General features: G+C 38.0%; 1 protein-coding gene and 1 long non-coding RNA gene across 4 annotated transcripts; one reads left to right on the top strand and one right to left on the bottom strand.

Annotated features, from left to right (window-relative positions):
* Positions 1–966: 966 nt before the first annotated feature.
* On the top strand, positions 967–10,750 carry LOC105039231 (uncharacterized). The gene is made up of 3 exons (XR_012135148.1): positions 967–7,493; positions 7,965–8,301; positions 8,907–10,750. It is a non-coding gene; the product is annotated as an uncharacterized lncRNA (long non-coding RNA).
* Positions 9,382–18,276, bottom strand: LOC105039228 (cyclic nucleotide-gated ion channel 17). Of its 3 annotated transcripts, XM_010915308.4 has the most exons (7): positions 17,745–18,272; positions 16,599–17,097; positions 12,933–13,145; positions 12,485–12,792; positions 12,007–12,118; positions 11,224–11,460; positions 9,382–10,578 (listed from the first exon to the last, which is right to left on the bottom strand). In XM_010915308.4, the coding sequence occupies exons 1-7, from the start codon at positions 17,798–17,800 to the stop codon at positions 9,844–9,846; spliced, it is 2,160 nt and encodes a 719-aa protein (XP_010913610.1). In that variant the 5' UTR covers positions 17,801–18,272; the 3' UTR covers positions 9,382–9,843. The 3 variants fall into 3 exon arrangements, with proteins under 3 accessions (XP_010913610.1, XP_073101297.1, XP_073101295.1); XM_073245196.1 differs by lacking the exon at positions 11,224–11,460 and having other exon boundaries at positions 17,745–18,276; XM_073245194.1 differs by lacking the exon at positions 12,933–13,145 and having other exon boundaries at positions 17,745–18,274.
* Positions 18,277–19,534: the final 1,258 nt, after the last annotated feature.

The following is a 19,534-nucleotide window of genomic DNA, read 5'->3' as shown; positions in this document are numbered from 1 at the left end:
TGCTAAGAAATAATATCTCTGGATCCTTAATTAGATATTTTTCTAATTAGATTTAATCCTTCCAATAAGATTCCTTGGGGAACAAAATATACATACAAGCATTGTAAGTGAATGTGTAAAGTACTGGATGAACGAAGAAATAAGTAAATAGAGCAAAGTTTATGTTCAGATCATCTTAGAAGTTTTGGTCGCTTGGCCCTCTCCGATAGCAATGCAAATGCAACCGGGTTAGGTTTTTCACAAAGAAGATGATTATGCTTTTCACGCATGGATGACCGCCTGATCGTGCTTTGAGATGCATGATTAAACATTTCAAAATGGCTCTTGGGTGTGATTGCATGGTTGTGCATGCATAAACTATCGGTGTGAAAAACCTTATCTCCGCTAGAACCAAACAACCTTGCCTAAAATACAAGATTTAACTTAATTAACCTAACTGTGTTCTTACTTATTTATTTACTAACGGAGTATGCATGGAGGTTAGCTCTAAGTTGCTTCTCTTATTCAATTCTATGGCCCTTTGTGCAACAACTCGCTATTTGGTTCATGAACCCGTAAGACCTGCATACGCTAAGCTTTAAAAGAAATCATAGCTTTAAATAATGGCATAATAACCATTATAATGACTGTTATATCAACAATGAGCACTTTTCATTTAGTTATTAAGGTGAATAATATGGGACATATAATGACCACTCTCAATTATATTGTTAAGGTAAATAATATGAGAATATATAATGATTGTTATTTCATTATTTTCATTTCAAGACTGTTATAAAATAAATAACGATCATTATTTTCACTATGCTTTCTTTCAAAAAAAAATAAATTTCAAAATTTTCTCTGAAAAAGTATATTAGTCTATCTAATAAAAACTAAGAAAAGATAAGGCTGTTAATTTTCCGTTATTATCCTCCATTTATTGTTATAACATCGTTAACAACCGTTATTTCAATGATTGTTTTAATAATAAAAAACTGAAAACCTGCTTTTTGAGAGAAATAATAGCTGCCGTTATAAGGATCAATAATTGGTTCAATGGGAGGCTGTTATAACGGGATAACCCATTATTGATGATCTTCGGAAAAAAAAACATAGAGGGATAAATTGGGAGTTAAATCTGTTCCGCACATTCTTGGTCGGATAACTGGATCCGGTAACGTAAAAAAATTGGCCGTTTACCTCCGTACGAATATATTATTCCACATAAATCCCCGAAAAAGAAGGCCGAAGACAAATTACGGCAATGATGGCGTCACCCACACCGCGCGCAGGTAAGGTGTATTTATTTATATATATCCGCTACTTAGAACGGTTAAACGTTGCGAAAGTTTCGAAGAGAACGACGGAAGAGAAGAGGAGAAGCGGAAGGCGAGAGCGTAGCGGCGGCGACACCATGCTCCTTTCCTCCCTCTCGTCCTCTTCTCTCCACCCTGTCTCCCTCCCTCGACCTCCAACGGCCTCCTCGTGTCCCGGTGCCGCGTCCTCAGGGCTTCCTTATCCTTCTCGGCAGTATCTATTCTCTTTTTTCGGTGATTTGATCTTCTTTCTCGATTGCTTCTGCATTAGGGTTTTTGTTTTACATGTTATTGAAGCTCGTTAGGTGGTGATTTTACTGGGCTTTCATGAAATCTGGAAATTCAATTCTTACGGGCTTTTCCACTTTTGTATTCGTTAATGTGCTTGCTTTATTTCTTTTAATTTCGTTTCTTCCATCCGGGTTATTTCTTGATTTTTAGGGCTCAAAAGCTCATTAAAGTTATTGGAGGCATTAATTTTACATGACTTAAAGTGAAATTTAAAGAAAATTGCAATCTTGGAGCCTTCTTCCAATGGGTTTTTTCTCTTTCTTTTCTTGTTCTTCTTCTTCTTTCTCTATCTCTTTCTCACAAAGAAAGAAGGTGAAGGATATGGGGAAGGTGATCCTCCTCCACCAAGATGGTAGAACGGGGAAGACCAACATGTCATGCAAATTAAAGAAGATCATTCAAATTCTGTTAACTGTGAAAATATTATAAAGTATATGAGATAATTACTGAAAACAGATCAACATGTTGACACGCTTTACAATCTTTTGCTGCTGCACCATTGAATACTGACTTTCCTGTTGCTGCATTTTACTTCACTCTACAACAATATGGCCAAATGCTGTCGTAACTTGCATCTTTTGGTATTTCTAGCAGTGAAAAATGTATGTTTCATTTTGTCCTGAGCAATCAACTAAAAAATTATTGATGCCAGCACCACTAAAAAATCTGAACATGTCACTTTTGGGAAAAGTTACACTTTATTATTAAAACTCTCACGTAGAATATGAGGAGTAAAAACTTAATTTTGTTTTTTTACTTTCTCAGCATGACTCCAGCTTGTGAAACAAAAGATAGGTTATCACAACTAAATACAATCAAGAATTTTGAAGAGGACATGAGCAAGGTTACAAATTGCCATTTTAAAGGCTGAAGTATCGGCAAGAATGAATTAAACTTGAGATATATGTTTTATCCATGTGTACCATTGAACACCATAAAGTTAGAATTTTTCACGTATGGGATGACTATTGAGCCATAGAGCTATGAATAGAGAACATTATTAAAAAAATCACAAAAGCACATCAAACCAACAATTTGAATTTGATTTGTTAGTTGTATGATTGCATATTAGTGACCTAGAATGGACCATGCAATTTTGTAATTGGGCCATTAATTAACCTAGAACCAGCAAATATACCATGTATAATTGGGCGGTTGCTACTGAAGGTGTTTTTCTATAATTAGTATTTGTAATTTGTTCCCTTTTAAATGATTTGACCTGTCACAGGAAGTGTGAAAACTTGTGCAAGTATGTTTAGTCCCTCATTGGGTGTGTGTTGGGAAGGTTGTAGGTACTTAGGCAGGGCTAAGGACCCCAATTAATAAATTTTTTGGCTATGAGAAGTCCTAGGTCATTACCAATAGTATTAGAGCACAATGTGCCAATTATGGTGTTGGTGATTGGATTGTTCCCCTTAAGACGATGCCAGGGCTTACATTGGAGGAGTTTGTGAGGACTTGTATAGGTGTGTTTAGTCCCACATCAGATATGTTTTGGGAATGTCATAAATACTTGAGCAGCGCAAAGGACCCTAATTATTAACCTTGTGGCTAGCCTTTTGTGGTGAGGTCTTGGGTTACTACAATAATTACATTTCATTTGTTTTCATCTAGTATTACTATATTAGTACCAAGGTCTGTGGAACTAAAATCGAGATTAGTGCTGGCCGACTGACGGTATGAATCAATATAGATCCATATCGGACCAGACCAGCACGAACCGACACAGAAGAGAAGAAAAGAACCGAAGAGGAGGAAAGGAGAAAAAAAGGGTGGTGGAGGGAGGGAGGGAGAAGGGGGAGGAAGAGAGAGAGTGGTCGGAGGAGATGTCGATGGTGGCCACAGGCACGCTGCCGGCATGCTCGGAGGGCCACCAAGGCTTCCGCTTCATCAATCTCGATAGAGAGAGAGAGATGATAGAGAGGAGAGAAAAAAAAGAAGGGAGGAGAAGCTGCCGGAGAGGCCGTCATAGGCCCTCCAACTGGCCGTCGTGATCGTCGGATGAGGCAATCACAGTCTTCAACACTGCGAACGTAAAATAAGAGCGATCATCCCTGTTTCATTGGTTTTTTTTGAAAAAACTCTGATAATAATGAAGTCGGCACATCCATTGCCTGCTTCACTATTTCTGAGATTTTTTTTTAAAAAATTCGAAAAAAAAGGAGGGAAAGCTGTGATAAATCCATTCCAATTTTACTATTCATCATCGTTTTTAAAAAAAATACGATGAACTAAATAGGAGCGATCATCTCTGTTCCGCGGTCATGGCTCTGTCCACCATCTGGTGCCCTCTCCGCCAACTGCACCTCCCTCCGACACCATTGCTCGTTCTCTTTCTCTTTCTCTTTCTCTCTCGATTAAACGTTCTATCCAGCGTATCGAGCTACGGAGGCCTCCGTGGCCCTCTGGCGGCCTTGACAGTCTCCGACGGCGTCATCCTTTCTTTTCCTCCCCTCATTTTTTTCTCTCTCTCTCTTCCTCTCTTTTCCTGTTCCTCCTCCAGTTCCAATTTGCCTAACTGAACCTTCCTGCTTTGCTGTCAGTATGGCTCGGAACATTCTGAATCATCTGGTTTGGGACGATTTGGCAAACGCTGATTAGTACTATCAAAAGCTGATTATGTTGTGATTTGCTTTTTCAAATCTAGTAAAAAAAAAGTGGAGAGATATTATATTGTTCATATCCCGCATTTCTAACTTTATCACCATCTCCATCTCATCAAGTTTCAATTTGGATTTATTGAAGTTTTAGTATTATAAGCTTGCACTTGTTTAACATAGAAGGTGTGTTGAAATTTACTATTTTATATAGTTCTATTTTTTGCTGTTAAATTCACACATACACATATTTCCCCCATTTCCTAGAAAGGTTATGTTGCTCACCATCCAACTCCCTTCTTCTCCTTATTGACTTCCATCATTGTATATCCTAGGTGGAACTGGACCTTTGCAGTTCATTGAAGGCTATAAATCATTTATTAGAAAATGGATGATGGCAAGCCAAGTGCTTCTTATTGAATTCAATTTATTTAATATTATCATAATTTCTTTATTTTTCAACTTAACGATTGCATGCAACCAAAAACACTCTGTATCTTTACTTATAGAAAACCAAAAAAAATCTTTCCATACCTGTTGAATATTATTATATGACTTCATTCTATATGCTTGGGACAACATTTTATTGAGGTGCAAGTGATTGATTTCACTTATTTGAACCTTAGACTTCATGTTCTTTGTTACTGGGCTCAACTAAGTATTGGTTCATGTTTGAAATGTTGATTCAAGTCAACTTGTTTGCTTTAGTATACCAACAGGCAGATTTTCAATGAATATCTGTCAATTTCTTATGGGATTAGGTTGGGTCCCTTACTGCTGTTGTGGACCCAACCTGGTTAGACATTGGAATCTAAACATGCCAAGTAAAATATTGATTTTTTGATTTATTGGTGCACTAAAAGTTCTTGTAAGATTAGAACGGGAAGGCCGGATATTGAAGCTTATACGCTTATACATCTTGGATGGCATTTGAGAGATGAATGGAATTTGAGAGAGAGAGAGAGAGAGGATAAAACTGTTGGTGTCAATTAGATTACTGATATCAACCATTATTCAAATATGAAATTATACAAATGGAGGAATAAAAGCCTGTCCAAACTTGCTAATTTGGAGCTATGCTATCGATGGACTTGGGTCTGGCCTGAGCATGGAAAAACTCAACCTAACAACAGTCATATCTAAGACTATTTTATAAATTCTAGTGGGACTTACCTCGAGCCATGGATCCAAATTTGCCAACAATCTGTCCTAAGGCCAATTCATTCTTATGGCACGTGCCTGTATCTACATATGTTGGTCTAACTGTATCTCCAACTCAGATGTGGAATTCAAAATCTTACCATGGACCTAGACTTGGTCTCCAGCCCTAATGCTGAGAAGCAAGACTCAGAACTGGACCCTCATGGCTCCAACATCAGTCCAGCCCATTTACAACACCTACTGAAACTCCGTAAGCATGAACTCTTGATTCTCAGATTTTAGCAGAGATTTTGGCATGAAGTTTAAACTGCCTCTGTCATTTTAGCCAGCCAACTGTGACATGCTACTTGCCACTTGGCTCTTTTCTGACGGCCATTGCATATGCAATAAATAAACCTAACATATTATTAACATTTATATCTTAGATTGCCAATTAGCAATGTCATTTGTATTTGTCGAATATGATGCGTTGGATATCAGTACGTTTCATCTTTGGCCTGTTCCTTTGAACCTGCATGCATCAACTATAGCAAGAACAACTTGTACACAATATGCACCACTCACTGGATTCCTCCTCCTTTATCCTGCTTACATGAAAGCACTACTACGTGATATCATAATTGACCTATCTGGTGGTTCATCACAGGTCTAAGCACCTTCTGATTTTTCATTTTCTGTCAAAATCTTCTCATATAACATTGTGTAGTTTTAAAGGTGAAGTCATTCTGTTGGTCTCACTGATCATGAAAGGCAGGTAACTGCTGTGGGTGATGCCATCATATTTTCAACATCATCATTAGCTTTACCTGGTGCCAGAGCACCCTTCACTGGTTTGGCTGCTCCTAAAAAGGCTGCGGTTGAATTACCCAGGAGATAAGTTTGTTTGCGTTAATCCACTGTTCTTCTAAAGGACCATATGCTTAGTCTGTTTTGAATGGTTTCAGTGCCCTTTGCCTTAACAATATTATCAGAAGTGAAACCTTGAACTTCTCCAGCTTCAGTAGTCATATTCAGTAACATGTTCTCAGAATTCTTTGTTAGAAAATAAACCCTCTGGCACAAATGATCTTCTTTGATAGGTAAATCAAGTTGTAATTTGGTTCTTGATTGACTATGGAACTGTCTTATTTTTTTTAGTCTATTAGCAGTGTTGCCTTTTAGTATAGTTTATGATTTTTTGTGTGAAAATCAAATAGAGCTAGTCAAGCATCAAAGTGCACAGGGCATGCTAGCAAAGCTTATAGTTACATGAATCTTTGGCATCACATCATAAGAGAGACCATTATAATACAAACAAGAAATGAAGTTGAGGAACAACAACATGCCAAAACTGATTCCAATGGATTGACATTTGGGATGGAAGTGTGTAAGACCTTTCAGTATCATGCATGGTTTTTCCTTTACTTGGAGTGCTTTTAAAGGAGAGAACTTTTCATTGTAAAGCTTGTTGTTTTGGTATGCATTAAGGGGCTGTTTGGATGCAGCAAACAGGTTCTTCATGCATAACCTAGCTGCCGGGAAGAAAAGAAATGAAAGAGGAACCTGAGAAGGGAAGTTGCAGTAACCTTTGGCATTTCCACGGTGAGAGGAGGCTGAGGAACTAATTATCCCTAAATTTTATGGATAAGTTGAACGACCCTTTGATTTGAAGTAATTATCCTAGTTTTTGGGGAAAGGAGGTGTCCACAACCTCCCGCGGATTCCACAAATTCCTCTTCCCAGCTCTCTGCTCATCAATTCCTGCTGTTATGGGATGGTTATGCACAAACAACAGTTCGTGCATCCAAACAGCCCCTTAGGGCATGAGGTGGTGCTGTCAAATAGGAAATCCCTCAAATTTACTCTTCTGTGGTGATTTAAATGCTTTATTATTTTTGAATATTAAGCTTTAGATTAGAAGCAATATTTTGCGAAATACTATGAACCCACTGTGACCATTTTTGGTGGTACATCACATCTTCCTGCCAATATATTGCTCATGACTTTCTTCAGTTGTTACTATACCTTTCTCTAATAAGATCTTGATGATTTGAGTGAGCAGTTGAAGTGCCAAGGTGCTTCAATACCACTTGTCTGACACGGAAGAAGTACACCTGCTTGAAACAGTATTTTATCATCCGATGAGCATGATGAGCATTTGCACTCGGTATATGAAGAGGCCCATATATTCTACCATCCTCTACTTCAAAATAAAATGTTCATTCTTATTTGAGTATATAATGTGTATATATGTAGTTTAAGAAGTACTAGTTTGGAAGATGTTAAAACAGATTGCCCTAAAATAATGCCTCAGGGGAAACAGAGTTACCCTTCATATAATACATTACAGCATTTCGATATTTTTTTCTTCAAAATCATATGAATAAAGATAAGCTATCTGTTCCAGAACCAGCCTTAACTTCCTTGGAGTTTTTACCTAGCATATACCTGTCTTTTTTTCTCAAGTTCAACAAATCTTCCAGTTAAAAAGATCAGGACCCGTAAAAAGATCAGGACTTATTTCTGAGATTTTTCAACAAATCTTACAGCATTTCAAGCTATCTGCTCTTCCAGTTACTTATTTCTTCTTCTTCTTCTTCTTCTTCTTCTTTTTTTTCTGTTTTTTCTTTTTGAGGAGGTGGGGATGCACCATCCAAGATGTAGATGCAGAACTGCTGGTTATTTAAAAGAAACGTGTGACCATTGGGGCCACGGTTCTCAATCTCAGTAATGGACCCCATATCAGTACCACATTTTGACACTCGATATGTCGTTTGTACTGAGTATTGGTCGAGTACAAGTACAGTATGGATGGGGTACTGTGGTGCGGTGAACCTTGATCAGAGCAATCCCAAGTTCAGTTTCGTCAAGTTAATTATGTCAAAATCTAATTGTCATTGATTTGCTAATATGCAAGTTATTGATTATGCTTTCCACCTTCCGAGAGCTGTTGTGGCACATCTAACATTCTGGAGGTATCAGCAAGGATCTCAAATGATGATATCCTGATAATTTTATTTTTGTTAGAAAATATTCTTATCAAATTTCATCACCTAAAGTTTATATTGAACTAAATAGATGATAGTCAGGTTCAGACTGCTGTAATGATGCCTCATTTTGTATATTTCTTTTCTGTGTTTGGGAAAATATTAATTTTTAATTTCCTGTCGTTGGTGGACTTCCTGCGCCAAGAATGAGTCACCGTTTCTTCTCTCTCTGTTTTTTTTTTTTTTTTTTTTTTTTTCATTTTGGGTCGGTGGGTGCAACATGAGTCATAGGTTTGCTGGCCACATAGCTTGATTTTATTTTGCTAAAGTACTATTGTACTCCAAAGATACTTTTGTTTTCCATCTGACCTGGCAGCTTTTGTTTTCTATTTCACCTTAGCCATATCTGATTCGGGGAAACTTCATTTTCTGTCTCTGTAGTCGTGTATCAACCACTGCCTTGTAATTTCTGTGGTCACTATGCCTTTTTGTTCATGCTTTTGTTTTGTTTTATTAAACTAATATGGCCAGCCACTTCCCGATGTTATGTTAGTGATGCTTGCACTAACTTCAGTCCTTACTTCAAATCTCAGGACACGCTTCTATTGGTTATCAATCCGTCTCTGGCGACTGCAACCCTAATTGGAGTATCTTGGTTCTGCACGATCCAAATGGATGATAGCCGCTAATGTTGGCACATGATCTGATCTGGGTTTTGCTATTGGTCCTGGAAAGTTCGCCATATTCCGCTGGCATCTTCCCCCAATGTTTCATGGTTAATGGGAAATCCAGCGTTACAGAATATTACCATTTCATCTAGGAAAGACAGAGAAACCGAAATGGTCCGCAAGGATATCAGAGTGGAGACCTCAGGAGATAAGTTGTTATCCCAAATGGCATAGAGTATCATTATCAGCAGCGAACCCCATGAGTCAATCAGCCACCGTGGGGTTCAGTAAGAACGGCCATGCAGTCACCAATGGCCTTCCTTGACTGCCCTCATTTAGATAGAGGGAACAGAGCAGGCTGTGGAGACCTGCTTTGCATGAAGAACCCGACATTCTACTCGGCCGCCTTCCCAGGCTAACTTGATGGAGGGAACAGAGGCTGGGGATAAACGCTTGCACCAGCACCTGCTGCAATTTGTTGTGGAGAGCACAGTCAAAATTCCTCCCAGACAACACCAGTAGCCAGCCAGTACCTGGCCTTTGGCAAATGCAAAAGCTAATCTACAATGCAAATTTTTCTTGACAAAGAGGTGGGTCTTCAGTTAAACCGACGATATTAGATAATCACCCAAGTTTCATTAACAGATGAGTCCATACTGTACAAGCCTGTCAATCTCATAAAGGAAGTCAAACTGACCCAACCAGATACCATGGTTATCAGCAAGGCTTCAGTTTCCTATCATTTAGACTGTGCTGAACATCTTACTGTTTGTTGGGAACCTCCTAATGCAATACAAGCAGAAGAGGAATTGTAGCAGCTGTGATCATCAGTAATTCTGTGTCATGAGCATAATATGAGATACTAATCATAGGGATCAGCAGAGAAGTCGGGTTCACTTGGCTTCAGGAACTTGGTGGCCATGTCAATAGCCTTCACCGCCTGAGATTTTCTAAAACTTGCAGCTAAATTAGATGCTGATTTCAAGGCCTCCAGATTCTTGACAGTATGGGAAGGATTGACAGAGCTGCTAAAGAACTCATCCTCCTGTCCCGCCTCATTGGTTGCTTGCTCATAGTCATCAGCTATGGAGGAGAACGACTCCCACCTATTCAGATCTTTAGCCATTTTTCTTGTCTTGTACCGATGCCATGCTGCCTGGATGAAGCAGGCAGCCCATGTCCTCCAATGGTGGGAATGGAAGCGGAATGTGTGCTGCAGCTTCTTGCTGTGCAGTCTTTTAAATTGGTTAGCAACAAACTTGAGGTCCTCTGCTCGTAAGACGAAGGCCTCTACTTCAACAAGAGCTCTCACAGTCCGGGTGGAAGACGGCAGGTTGGCTTTGGACTTGGGAAGCAGTGCCCATGTGAGCAGCTCTTCACCACAGAAATCACCAGGTCTAAGAATAATGGAGTTGAAGAAACCTGTTCTGCCCCCATCAGTGGTGGAGCTCTCTAATCTTCCACGGATTATGAAAACCATCTCTGTCACAGGGTCACCCTCACGAACGATGCAGGTGCCTTTTGTGCTCAGGCAGGATACGAGACGCAAACATATGGCATCAAGGAGCTGATCATCCATCTCTGAGAAGAAAGGGACCTGCAATTTTGCAAAAGAATCGGGCTAGGAACTTGGAGCATCTAATTCAATGAATGTTGATCTACATCCATGGAGTTACACTTGTAGGATTTTAAAAAAAAGTGGTTTCACATAACAATTCCAATGAACTATTAGACTTCTAGCACGCTGTGGAAAACATCTTATTTTTTTATCTGGAAAAGAGTAGAACCAATTTGTCATTACATGGCGAGAGCCGAACTTGATGTTTCAGACATGAAGAAAAATAAACATGGAATTGTTCAGTTTGGAAGATAATATGCTTTTGTTAATGAGAGATTGTCAACAGCCAAATGCATGAGATGATTAGTCTGGATGTCAACGAATATAATGGGAACTTCCAAAATGCTACAGAGCCATGTTACAGATGCACTCAGACATGGTTTGTTTCAGGAAAGATAACTGTCTTGCATAATTGCAGTATTCTTCCTCGATTCAATATTTCTAACTATGAGGTTTCAATTCCTGTAAAAAGCTGAAAGCAAAAAATTTTGAAGGTTGGATCTGACTCCCTGTTATTCCCCGAATCACATTATCATTTTTCGGCCTTCATATCCATCATTTAGATGATTGCACCAAAAAATAACATTGCAAGTCAATAGTATCTAAGTATGGGAAACCACTTACACGGCGAACAAGGTCTAAGCTTAGGTGACGTCTAATTTCTCGATGAAGATCTGCAGGCAAAGCTTGCAGAATACTCTCTTCATCCACTCCCCGTGTTGCAAGCCACTTGTACTGAACAAACCCTCGGACACGTCCCTGCAACTCATGAGGGAGTTGGCGATGATTCATCCACTCTTCAGTGTCTCTTTGCTTCAACCTCCACTCTTCAACCCTTCTAGTAATAGATTGCAGGTAGGTCTAAAATAGATTAAATGTTTTATCAGTTCATGGAAATGTAATGGCAGTAGGCATGATCTCCATCCTTAAACACTTTTAGTAATAGATTGCAGGTAGGTCTAAAATACATTTACTGTTTCATCAGGTAATGGGGACAAAATAGCAGCAGGTGTGATCTAAAGAACAGCATGAACCAAACATGAGGGATACAAAATGTGTGCTGCCAAGTTCTTGAAATTTTTAGAGGTATGTGATTTATAATCTCTTAGACAATTGAGAATTATGCAATAAATCGGATATTAACTTAACAAATCTACAAGAACTAATTTTCCCTCCACACTCTAGCATCATCAGATGAAATAATGCACCAAGGAATCAGATGCCTTGATTATTAATGTCCATCTCAAATTTCAAGTACCAACTTAAGGAAAAAGGTCCTAATCAACAAAAGAAGCAAAAAGCCATATATATCCCATTCCTTAATATATTTTTTTTAAAAAAAACCAGGATATTGTCAGGAACAAAAAATACTAGAAATTTTCTGTAAAATTATAAAATTTAAAATACCTGCATGTTGCCGATCAACTGAGCAAACAAGACAAGACCAACGAGAACTATAAATATGCCAAATGTCGTTTCACCAATGAAGGCGCTTGGTATCAGAGGCTGGCCATATGAGCTGACAAAAGAAATGGAAAATGCCATGTAAATCTACAATAACATCCCAACAAAAAGAATGATATATCAGGTCATGTAAAGTTTGGTTCCCGAAATTAATAACATTTTGAGTTTTGATTCTTTTGAACACATCAGACTAGCTAATGACACTGCAGTACCATAACCAAATGGATCGATGTCAAGCTTCATTTCACAAATTATGGAAGGAAGAAAAAGAAGCAAACCCAGTAGAGAAGTAATCTTACTCCGTACATGAAGAGAAAATCAAACAGAAACATCATAGCTTGTTGTCGGCATGCATTTAAAACATATGAAAAATAATCAGATTTTAAAAGCTACCACAGCTCTTCCCAAGTGAGATTCTCACCTCAAATTTTGCAAGCCCCACCAAAGGCAGTAGAAGTATTTCTCAATGAAGCCTGTGGAGACGACATCATTGTTCAATGAACCACTGAATATGCCGTAGTTGAAAGTGATGCTTTGATTATTCGCATTACAGTTTGAGAAAACATTTGTTTGGGTTGCCCAAAGTTGGCGAGCTCTCCAGTTTGAAATGTCACAATCTAGAAATTTAAGATCACAAGTTGTTCCATTCATATTCTCCATCTGGCATTCTGATTTCCAGCACGTAATCTGCCGGCTGATTGACAAAAGATAATAAACAGCTCCCAAGACCTATAAGATAGATCATCATTCAATAGTTATACTCCTGCTAGAATGCAATTGATAAGATAAGAAATGAATCTATAAGCGCTTTGCATCTGTTCTAAAATATCATAAAATTGAAATGTGCAAGGTAAAGTTAGATGACGTACATGGCTCGCTAAAATGAATAGTAGTAAATTGTATGCGGCTCCTGCCCAAGCAGTTTTTGTAACAACCCCAGCAGATTTAATAATTTGATTGCTTAAAAGGAATATGAGATATAACCTAAGTATATACTGAATAAGAATAATCAGTGGCAGGGCAGTATATTTATGATTGACATCATGGTTTCTTATTGCAGGCATCACCAACCAGATGACAATCTGCAGAAAGGAAACACAAAAACATCAGCAAAATACAGCTTTCAGTTAGATATGATAATTCAAGTAAAGAAGTTTCCTCCACAGTTACTCTTTCCTATCCTCTTGCATCTTTTTAGGGGTAAGCTTGGGGCAGCCAGGGCCAGGCCTCACTAGTAAAGCCGTGTTAAATGGCCAGTGTGTATATGAGAGTTTGAAAATAGAAAGATACAAGAAAAAATAACGTAAATTGTCATGTGGAAGAGTTTTAAAGTTAAAAAAGAAAAAAGAAAAGAAAAGAAAAGTAAAATGCGAGCACAGCATAAAACCATAAATGATACAACACAAAGAAATGATCTAATAAGCTTAAGATCTTTAGTCTTCAGCTCAATTTTTACATCACTCAAGAGTAACAATAAACAACAGTGAACAATTTATTACTAACTGTATTTCATATATGAAATATACTGGTTTCTAGCTCGCGGAAAAATGAAATATTAGCATTGTCAAAACACACCATAGTTCATGCACATTTTGCATTAGATATGAAGTTGGTTATCTCATTATTCTTTATGATGTTTCTTATGTCAATAACCAGTTTCATAGCAGCTCCACTGGTTAAGCCTATTCTATGAAATAGAAATTAGCTTCCTAGAGATTCTTCCTTCGGCTATAACCTGTAACTTCCTCCAATTTTATGATTATATGATTATTCACGAGGCATATCCAAGTATTTCCAATTATTTAAGTTCTTGATATAAAAACAAATGCAAACACACATAGCTGCTGCGAAGATTCCCAATTCAGGAGGGACCATATGCAAGATTATGACAATGTCTCTTGTGTAACAATGAAGGAGAAAATGGCCATCTGGATAATGCAGAGGGATGTTACATGTACATTTCTGCTTGCACTTTAGACTACATTCCCCTTTCCAGGTTACAACCATAAAGAAGCATTGACAAGGAAGTGAAACTAGCTTATGCAAGAGTTTCATGAGAGGTCCAGGGAAAGATATTTCATTTACGAGCTGCACAAAGAAGCTGAGCGGGGGCAGAGTGGGAGGATTGCAAGGCAGCAGCCATTAAGGGTAATTCAACAGGGTTATTTCAATAATGGGCCAGTGGGGATTACAGGCTAACTCGTTCACAGGAGAATCTATGGAAAAATAGCATTCAGACAAAGTGAAGAGTCATTGATGTGCAGAATGATATTAAATTTACAAGGTTCTTAATTCAAAATAGTGGGGAAAATTACACTAGTAGAAGAAGAATGCTTTTTGCTGAATTTATAGACAACACGGAACTGTGGTCTACCAAGAGAAAAAGGCCTCTTTGAGTGAGCTAGTTCAAAAGAACATCTTAAGTTCAATGGATTATATAGTTCCACAAAAGACCCAAAAATAAAAATTCTAGTTGCCTATAATCAGTATGTGAAAAATAGTCTTCCAAACTACTTGAGACTCTAATAGTAATTCTTCCTCACATCCATTGGAACTTCTGTTGGAGAAGACAAGGGTAACCAAAGGTTATGGCTTCTCATTTTTTATAAAAAATAATGCATCAAAAACCCTTCAGGCTAGAAGAATTGCATTCCATTGAGTGTAGTTCCGCACATCAGTGCGAATAGAGTCCCATGGCCACAATTGCTCAGCATGCTGCTAAATGCTTATCATCAGACATGTTGTATCTTGTATTCCAAAGACATGCTTGTTGGTGCTTTTGGCACCACTTTAACATATTCCTCCTCTTACTCCTCTGGTATTCAATGTAAATGTCTGAGCTATTTCAAGAAAGCTTCCTAGAAGTGGTCAACAAAGCAGGACAGTGTTTGAGACCCTCGGTTTCTATTTTTGATCCAGCATGAATTTCATGGTCTCTCCAATTTAATATTATTGGTTGCCACTGCTCAACTAGCTGAGCAGTTTTAAGTGGATGCACTAACAAGACGTCAGAGTGGACAAAGTTAAAGAAAGATACTAATATTGAGAGAAGTTAACAAGCATCTTGAACAAAGATGAAGAAACTACATTTTGCTAATGATGCTGGCATTGGTTTTGGTGAAGCTGGTGATGCTCAGGGATGAGGTGCCAGGAACACTAATATCATAATTGCAGAGATAGGACTGCAAAAAAGAGAGTGGAAAAAAGCTAGATAAAAGGAAGAAAAAGAGAAAGAATTAGGTAGTTGTGCTGTAAAAGATGAAAATGGGGAACTTCAATAAACAAAAGCATTTTCTTTTGTAGTAAATGGTGACTAACACTGAATGAGGAATATTTCATTTAGATTCTATCTAGCTTCATGAAGATTGAATCCAGTGTTACATAAAAAACATACATACATAGAGATAGGACTGCAAAGAGGAGAGGGGAAAAAAGCTAGATAAAAGAAATAAAAAAAGAGAGAATTAGGTAGTTGTGTTGTAAAAGATGAAAATGGGGAACTTCAATAAACCAAAGCATTTGCTGTTGGATGAGGAATATTTCCTTTAGATCCTATCTAGCTTCATGAAGATCTAATGCAGTGTTACATAAAAAACATAATCCAGTGTCACATAAAAAACATACACACATACATATATATAAGTGCACACACGGACGCGCACACACACGCATGCACAATATAGTGTCAGCTTGCAAATGAAACCAAATGCCATCAGCCATTTTTTATAAATGAAGGGATAACGTGAAGCCTTTTCATTTACTTTGCATAAATTGTTGAAATTGGGGAGTTGAAAAGCATTATAGTTGGGTTCAGGGGATAGTTTCATGGATATTTTGTTTATGGTTATGTGGAGCTTTGGATGAAAGAAGTAAAGCTATGGTGTGCATCGTTCTATATTTTCTTTGATGTGGTCCTAAACCTCCTTGTCTCTGGTTATGTGACTTGATCAGATCCAAATCACATCAGCATCTGTGAATATCTCCTGTGTCCAGAAACTTAACATTAAGAGTATAAGTTGATCTTTGTCATGCTTTTCAAGCATTCAAAGGTCAATATAAACTAATAGGCATTTTTTTTTTTTTTTTTTGTGGGAGGGGGGGGCGGGGTGGGGGGTCCCGGGCGCGGTGCGGTTCCATGATCTGAAGTCTGCATCTCAGAACAGATTATTTTACTCAATTGATTCAACTCTTTAACATTTAAAAAAACCATTCAAACATTTCAAACAAAGACTTGGCCAGATACGACATCTAGTTGCGCACTTATTAGAAGTAAAAGATAGGAACCCACCCATGTCATTCATGAGAAGGAAACAAACTCTATGTCCTAGAGAGACAAGATTAAGAAGAAACATCACATCTAGTTGCTTATTTATGTGAAGTTAAAGCTACCCAATACATTTATCCATAGAACTGCCTCTAAAGTTATTCACATGAATAATAACCTTCAGTACAAGTTGTTTGATTAGAAATTAACAAGATAAACCATGGGGCAACATATTAGTATAAAGACTCGATCTCAAGAAATGAGAAAGTACCTGTGGAACAGGCAAGGCTGCTGCGAAGTCGATGAAGAATTCTGATCTCATATATCTCCTTCCAATCTCTCTTGGATCCGTGACAAGCTCTCCCCTCCCAAATACTCTGGAGCTCGGGGCTACAAATGCAGTGTGAAATTTTACAATGATGTGCAATATATAGAATAAGTCGACAAGTGACCGCACACAAGTGATGGTAATGTTCAGGCGTCGGTCCATTTTAACACATGAGTAATCTGTTTGATGTTCGATCAAAGGCAAGTAAAAGAAAAAAGGATCTATAAAAAAAGCAACCAAGCATGCAGCGAGAAAAGCCCGGTTCCATATCAGCATAACATGGCTTCCAGGATCTACTATCTGCTTTTGCCATGACTGGTGGCACTCAGGGAATACCCTGGACCTTCCAAAGCTTCTTCCACATGGTATACTAGCATCAATTCTACCAGGTCTTTGCGTCTGGTACATGGGTTTTGCTTTTTCCTTTTCATCATAATGGAACCTACATAGGGAATAAATGAAGTTAAAAGAAAGGTTCTAAAAGAATTCAACAAAGTCCATTGAGTTATAAGAGATGATGGAGTTTTGCTGGATGGCACAAGAGCCTGGCTGCTGTGATCACACATATTAATCTAAATGAAATCCTAACAATGAGATATGTTCCTCTTTTAATTTATATGCAAAAAGATTGCCCTTCATGAGTTATAAAACAACATATTAGACAATCACTTACAGAAAGGTAAGAAAATTCTTAGGAGAATGAAAGATTAGTAAAATTCAACCGTACCAGGCAAAAAAAAAATCCACTCAAACAATCAATGAATAACACAGTAACTAAATATATTGTATGTCTACGTGCCCAGAAAATAGAAGCAAGAATGGATTGTATAGAGGCCTTGCCTCTCAGCACTAAAAGTTAAGAAGATTAATCATCATTGTTAGCTGAAATTAAAGACTCTTATGAGACAAACCTACAAATCCTAGATATAAGAAGACCAAGGAAAGACTTCGTCAACTCAACTAAAAGCAATATGTTTTTTTCTTTTCAAGGATTTTGATTCCCAAAATTTAGAACCCACATCAAAAATCGAATCTTTATGTTAACTTTTATATATGCAAGACGAGATGGAGCAAAGTCTTTCAATTCACCTTACGGCTCTCTCCTTGTTCAGCTCCACCTCATCAATTACCTTGGACCCAAACATCGCTCTAAACCCAATCAAAGTCGGAAAGAACCTACCGACGATCGCCCTGCAACCTCTGGGTCTCAACGAAAGAAGAAATTAACCCAATAAATGCGAAGGAGGCACTTTTAAGCTCGCTAAATCTCCGGTGTCACCGAGAAAAGATCATCCGAGTTCCGACCGTCAGGAGTCGCATAGAGGAGGAACCAAGAATCACCACGAGCTCTTGAAAACCAAGTCTTATCCCTTTCTGGAAGCAGAAGGGGAGCTCTGAGGACAGGGCAGAGAGGCCATGGCTTGCTTATAAGACGACGTTTTTCTATGACCCAAAAGCTTATAGCTTTTAGTTTTCTTTCTAGTCGTCAGTAAGCCCAGATGAACAGAGAAGAGAGAGAGAGAGGAGTTAACGACGACGATGATGAGGGCCAGGGCCAGCCGCGGACGCGGTTGAATCATTCTTCGCGGGTAATACGAAAGTGTTAAGGTTTCATTCTCGCCCAATTATTAAACCCCACGCGGGCTTGCGGGAGTGCCAGAACTCGCCAGACCGCAACTCAAAAAAACACGGCCTTTGTGAAGGAGTTTTTCTTTTGGTTTTGTTTTGTGGTAGTCTTCGTAAAGGAAATATTATCTATTCTAATATTGAGTGGAGATATCTCTAACAGATTAGATACGGATCTTTATAAATTCTTTTTAATCAATTCCCTACCGAGACATGATGTCCATTAGGTACCAAGGATAGGCATTCATTCTAGAATTGCTTTATTTATATAAAAAATGTCTTGATATTGATTAATATATCATATGGTCCTTTGTGGGAGAGGACTTTCGCATAAGGAGCCATAAAGAATTGAATGGCCAGATGTTGAGGAGTCCATGGCTTATGTTCTAACTCAGTGTAGATTGGCTGTCCAGATTTGGAGATTAGCCTCATTTTTGGATTTTGATACTCTTCCGACTATTATTATGGATTATTTTCTTTAGATTATTAAAGAGAAGTCATCTAATAATGATAGAAGATTTGAAGTAGTTTTGATATGTTATACTACCTATTAGATTGAAATGATCATATTTTCTAGAGTATTAGGCTAAGTGCAAGAGTGATCCTATTAAAAGCTTTCATCCTGGTTAAGGAGTTTGCCCATATATCTAGTTTAGAGGGACTTGTGATACAAGAAAAAATCCATGGCTCTTTTAGTTCAGTTTTTTCATTTCTTCATTCATACTTTTCTTTTTTCTTTTTTTTGAGAGCCATCATCCTCTACTTTATCAAGAACAATTTTGACCGTAATATATAAATGAGATGAGCTGTTAGTGGGAATGTTAATGAGATCTTTATAGCTGCAGGGAAGTTTTAAGATTTTTGACAATATTATTTTAGTGGCATAGGTTCGTCTTTTACATACAAAAAAAGGTTGTTTCCATATTCCGAATTCATAAAATAAAAGTCACAATGGAACAATTTTGTGATTGTGCCAAGATCCATATCGTCATTGGACCTTCTAATCGCTAAATCAAAAGACAAAGTTAATGATTCTTCTTCTTCATATTGCGTACCTTTTGTTCTTCGACGGCCTTATAAGCAGCGACTCTATTTTATTAAGAAATATCATAATTCCTCTTGTACTTTTATTAGGAAATAGCAAACATAATTTCGAAGAGACGGACAGGGAAGGCGACTGAGAAAAGGTTTGTTAAAAGATCGTGGACTTGTGGCATCGCGGATTCTCCCGACGCTCCCAGAAGCCGCCAATT

This window comes from Elaeis guineensis, chromosome 1 (assembly GCF_000442705.2).
Source record: "Elaeis guineensis isolate ETL-2024a chromosome 1, EG11, whole genome shotgun sequence".
Taxonomy (NCBI): Eukaryota; Viridiplantae; Streptophyta; class Magnoliopsida; order Arecales; family Arecaceae; genus Elaeis; species Elaeis guineensis.
Note: the sequence above shows the minus strand (reverse complement) of the source record. Positions and strands in the feature narration are given on the sequence as shown.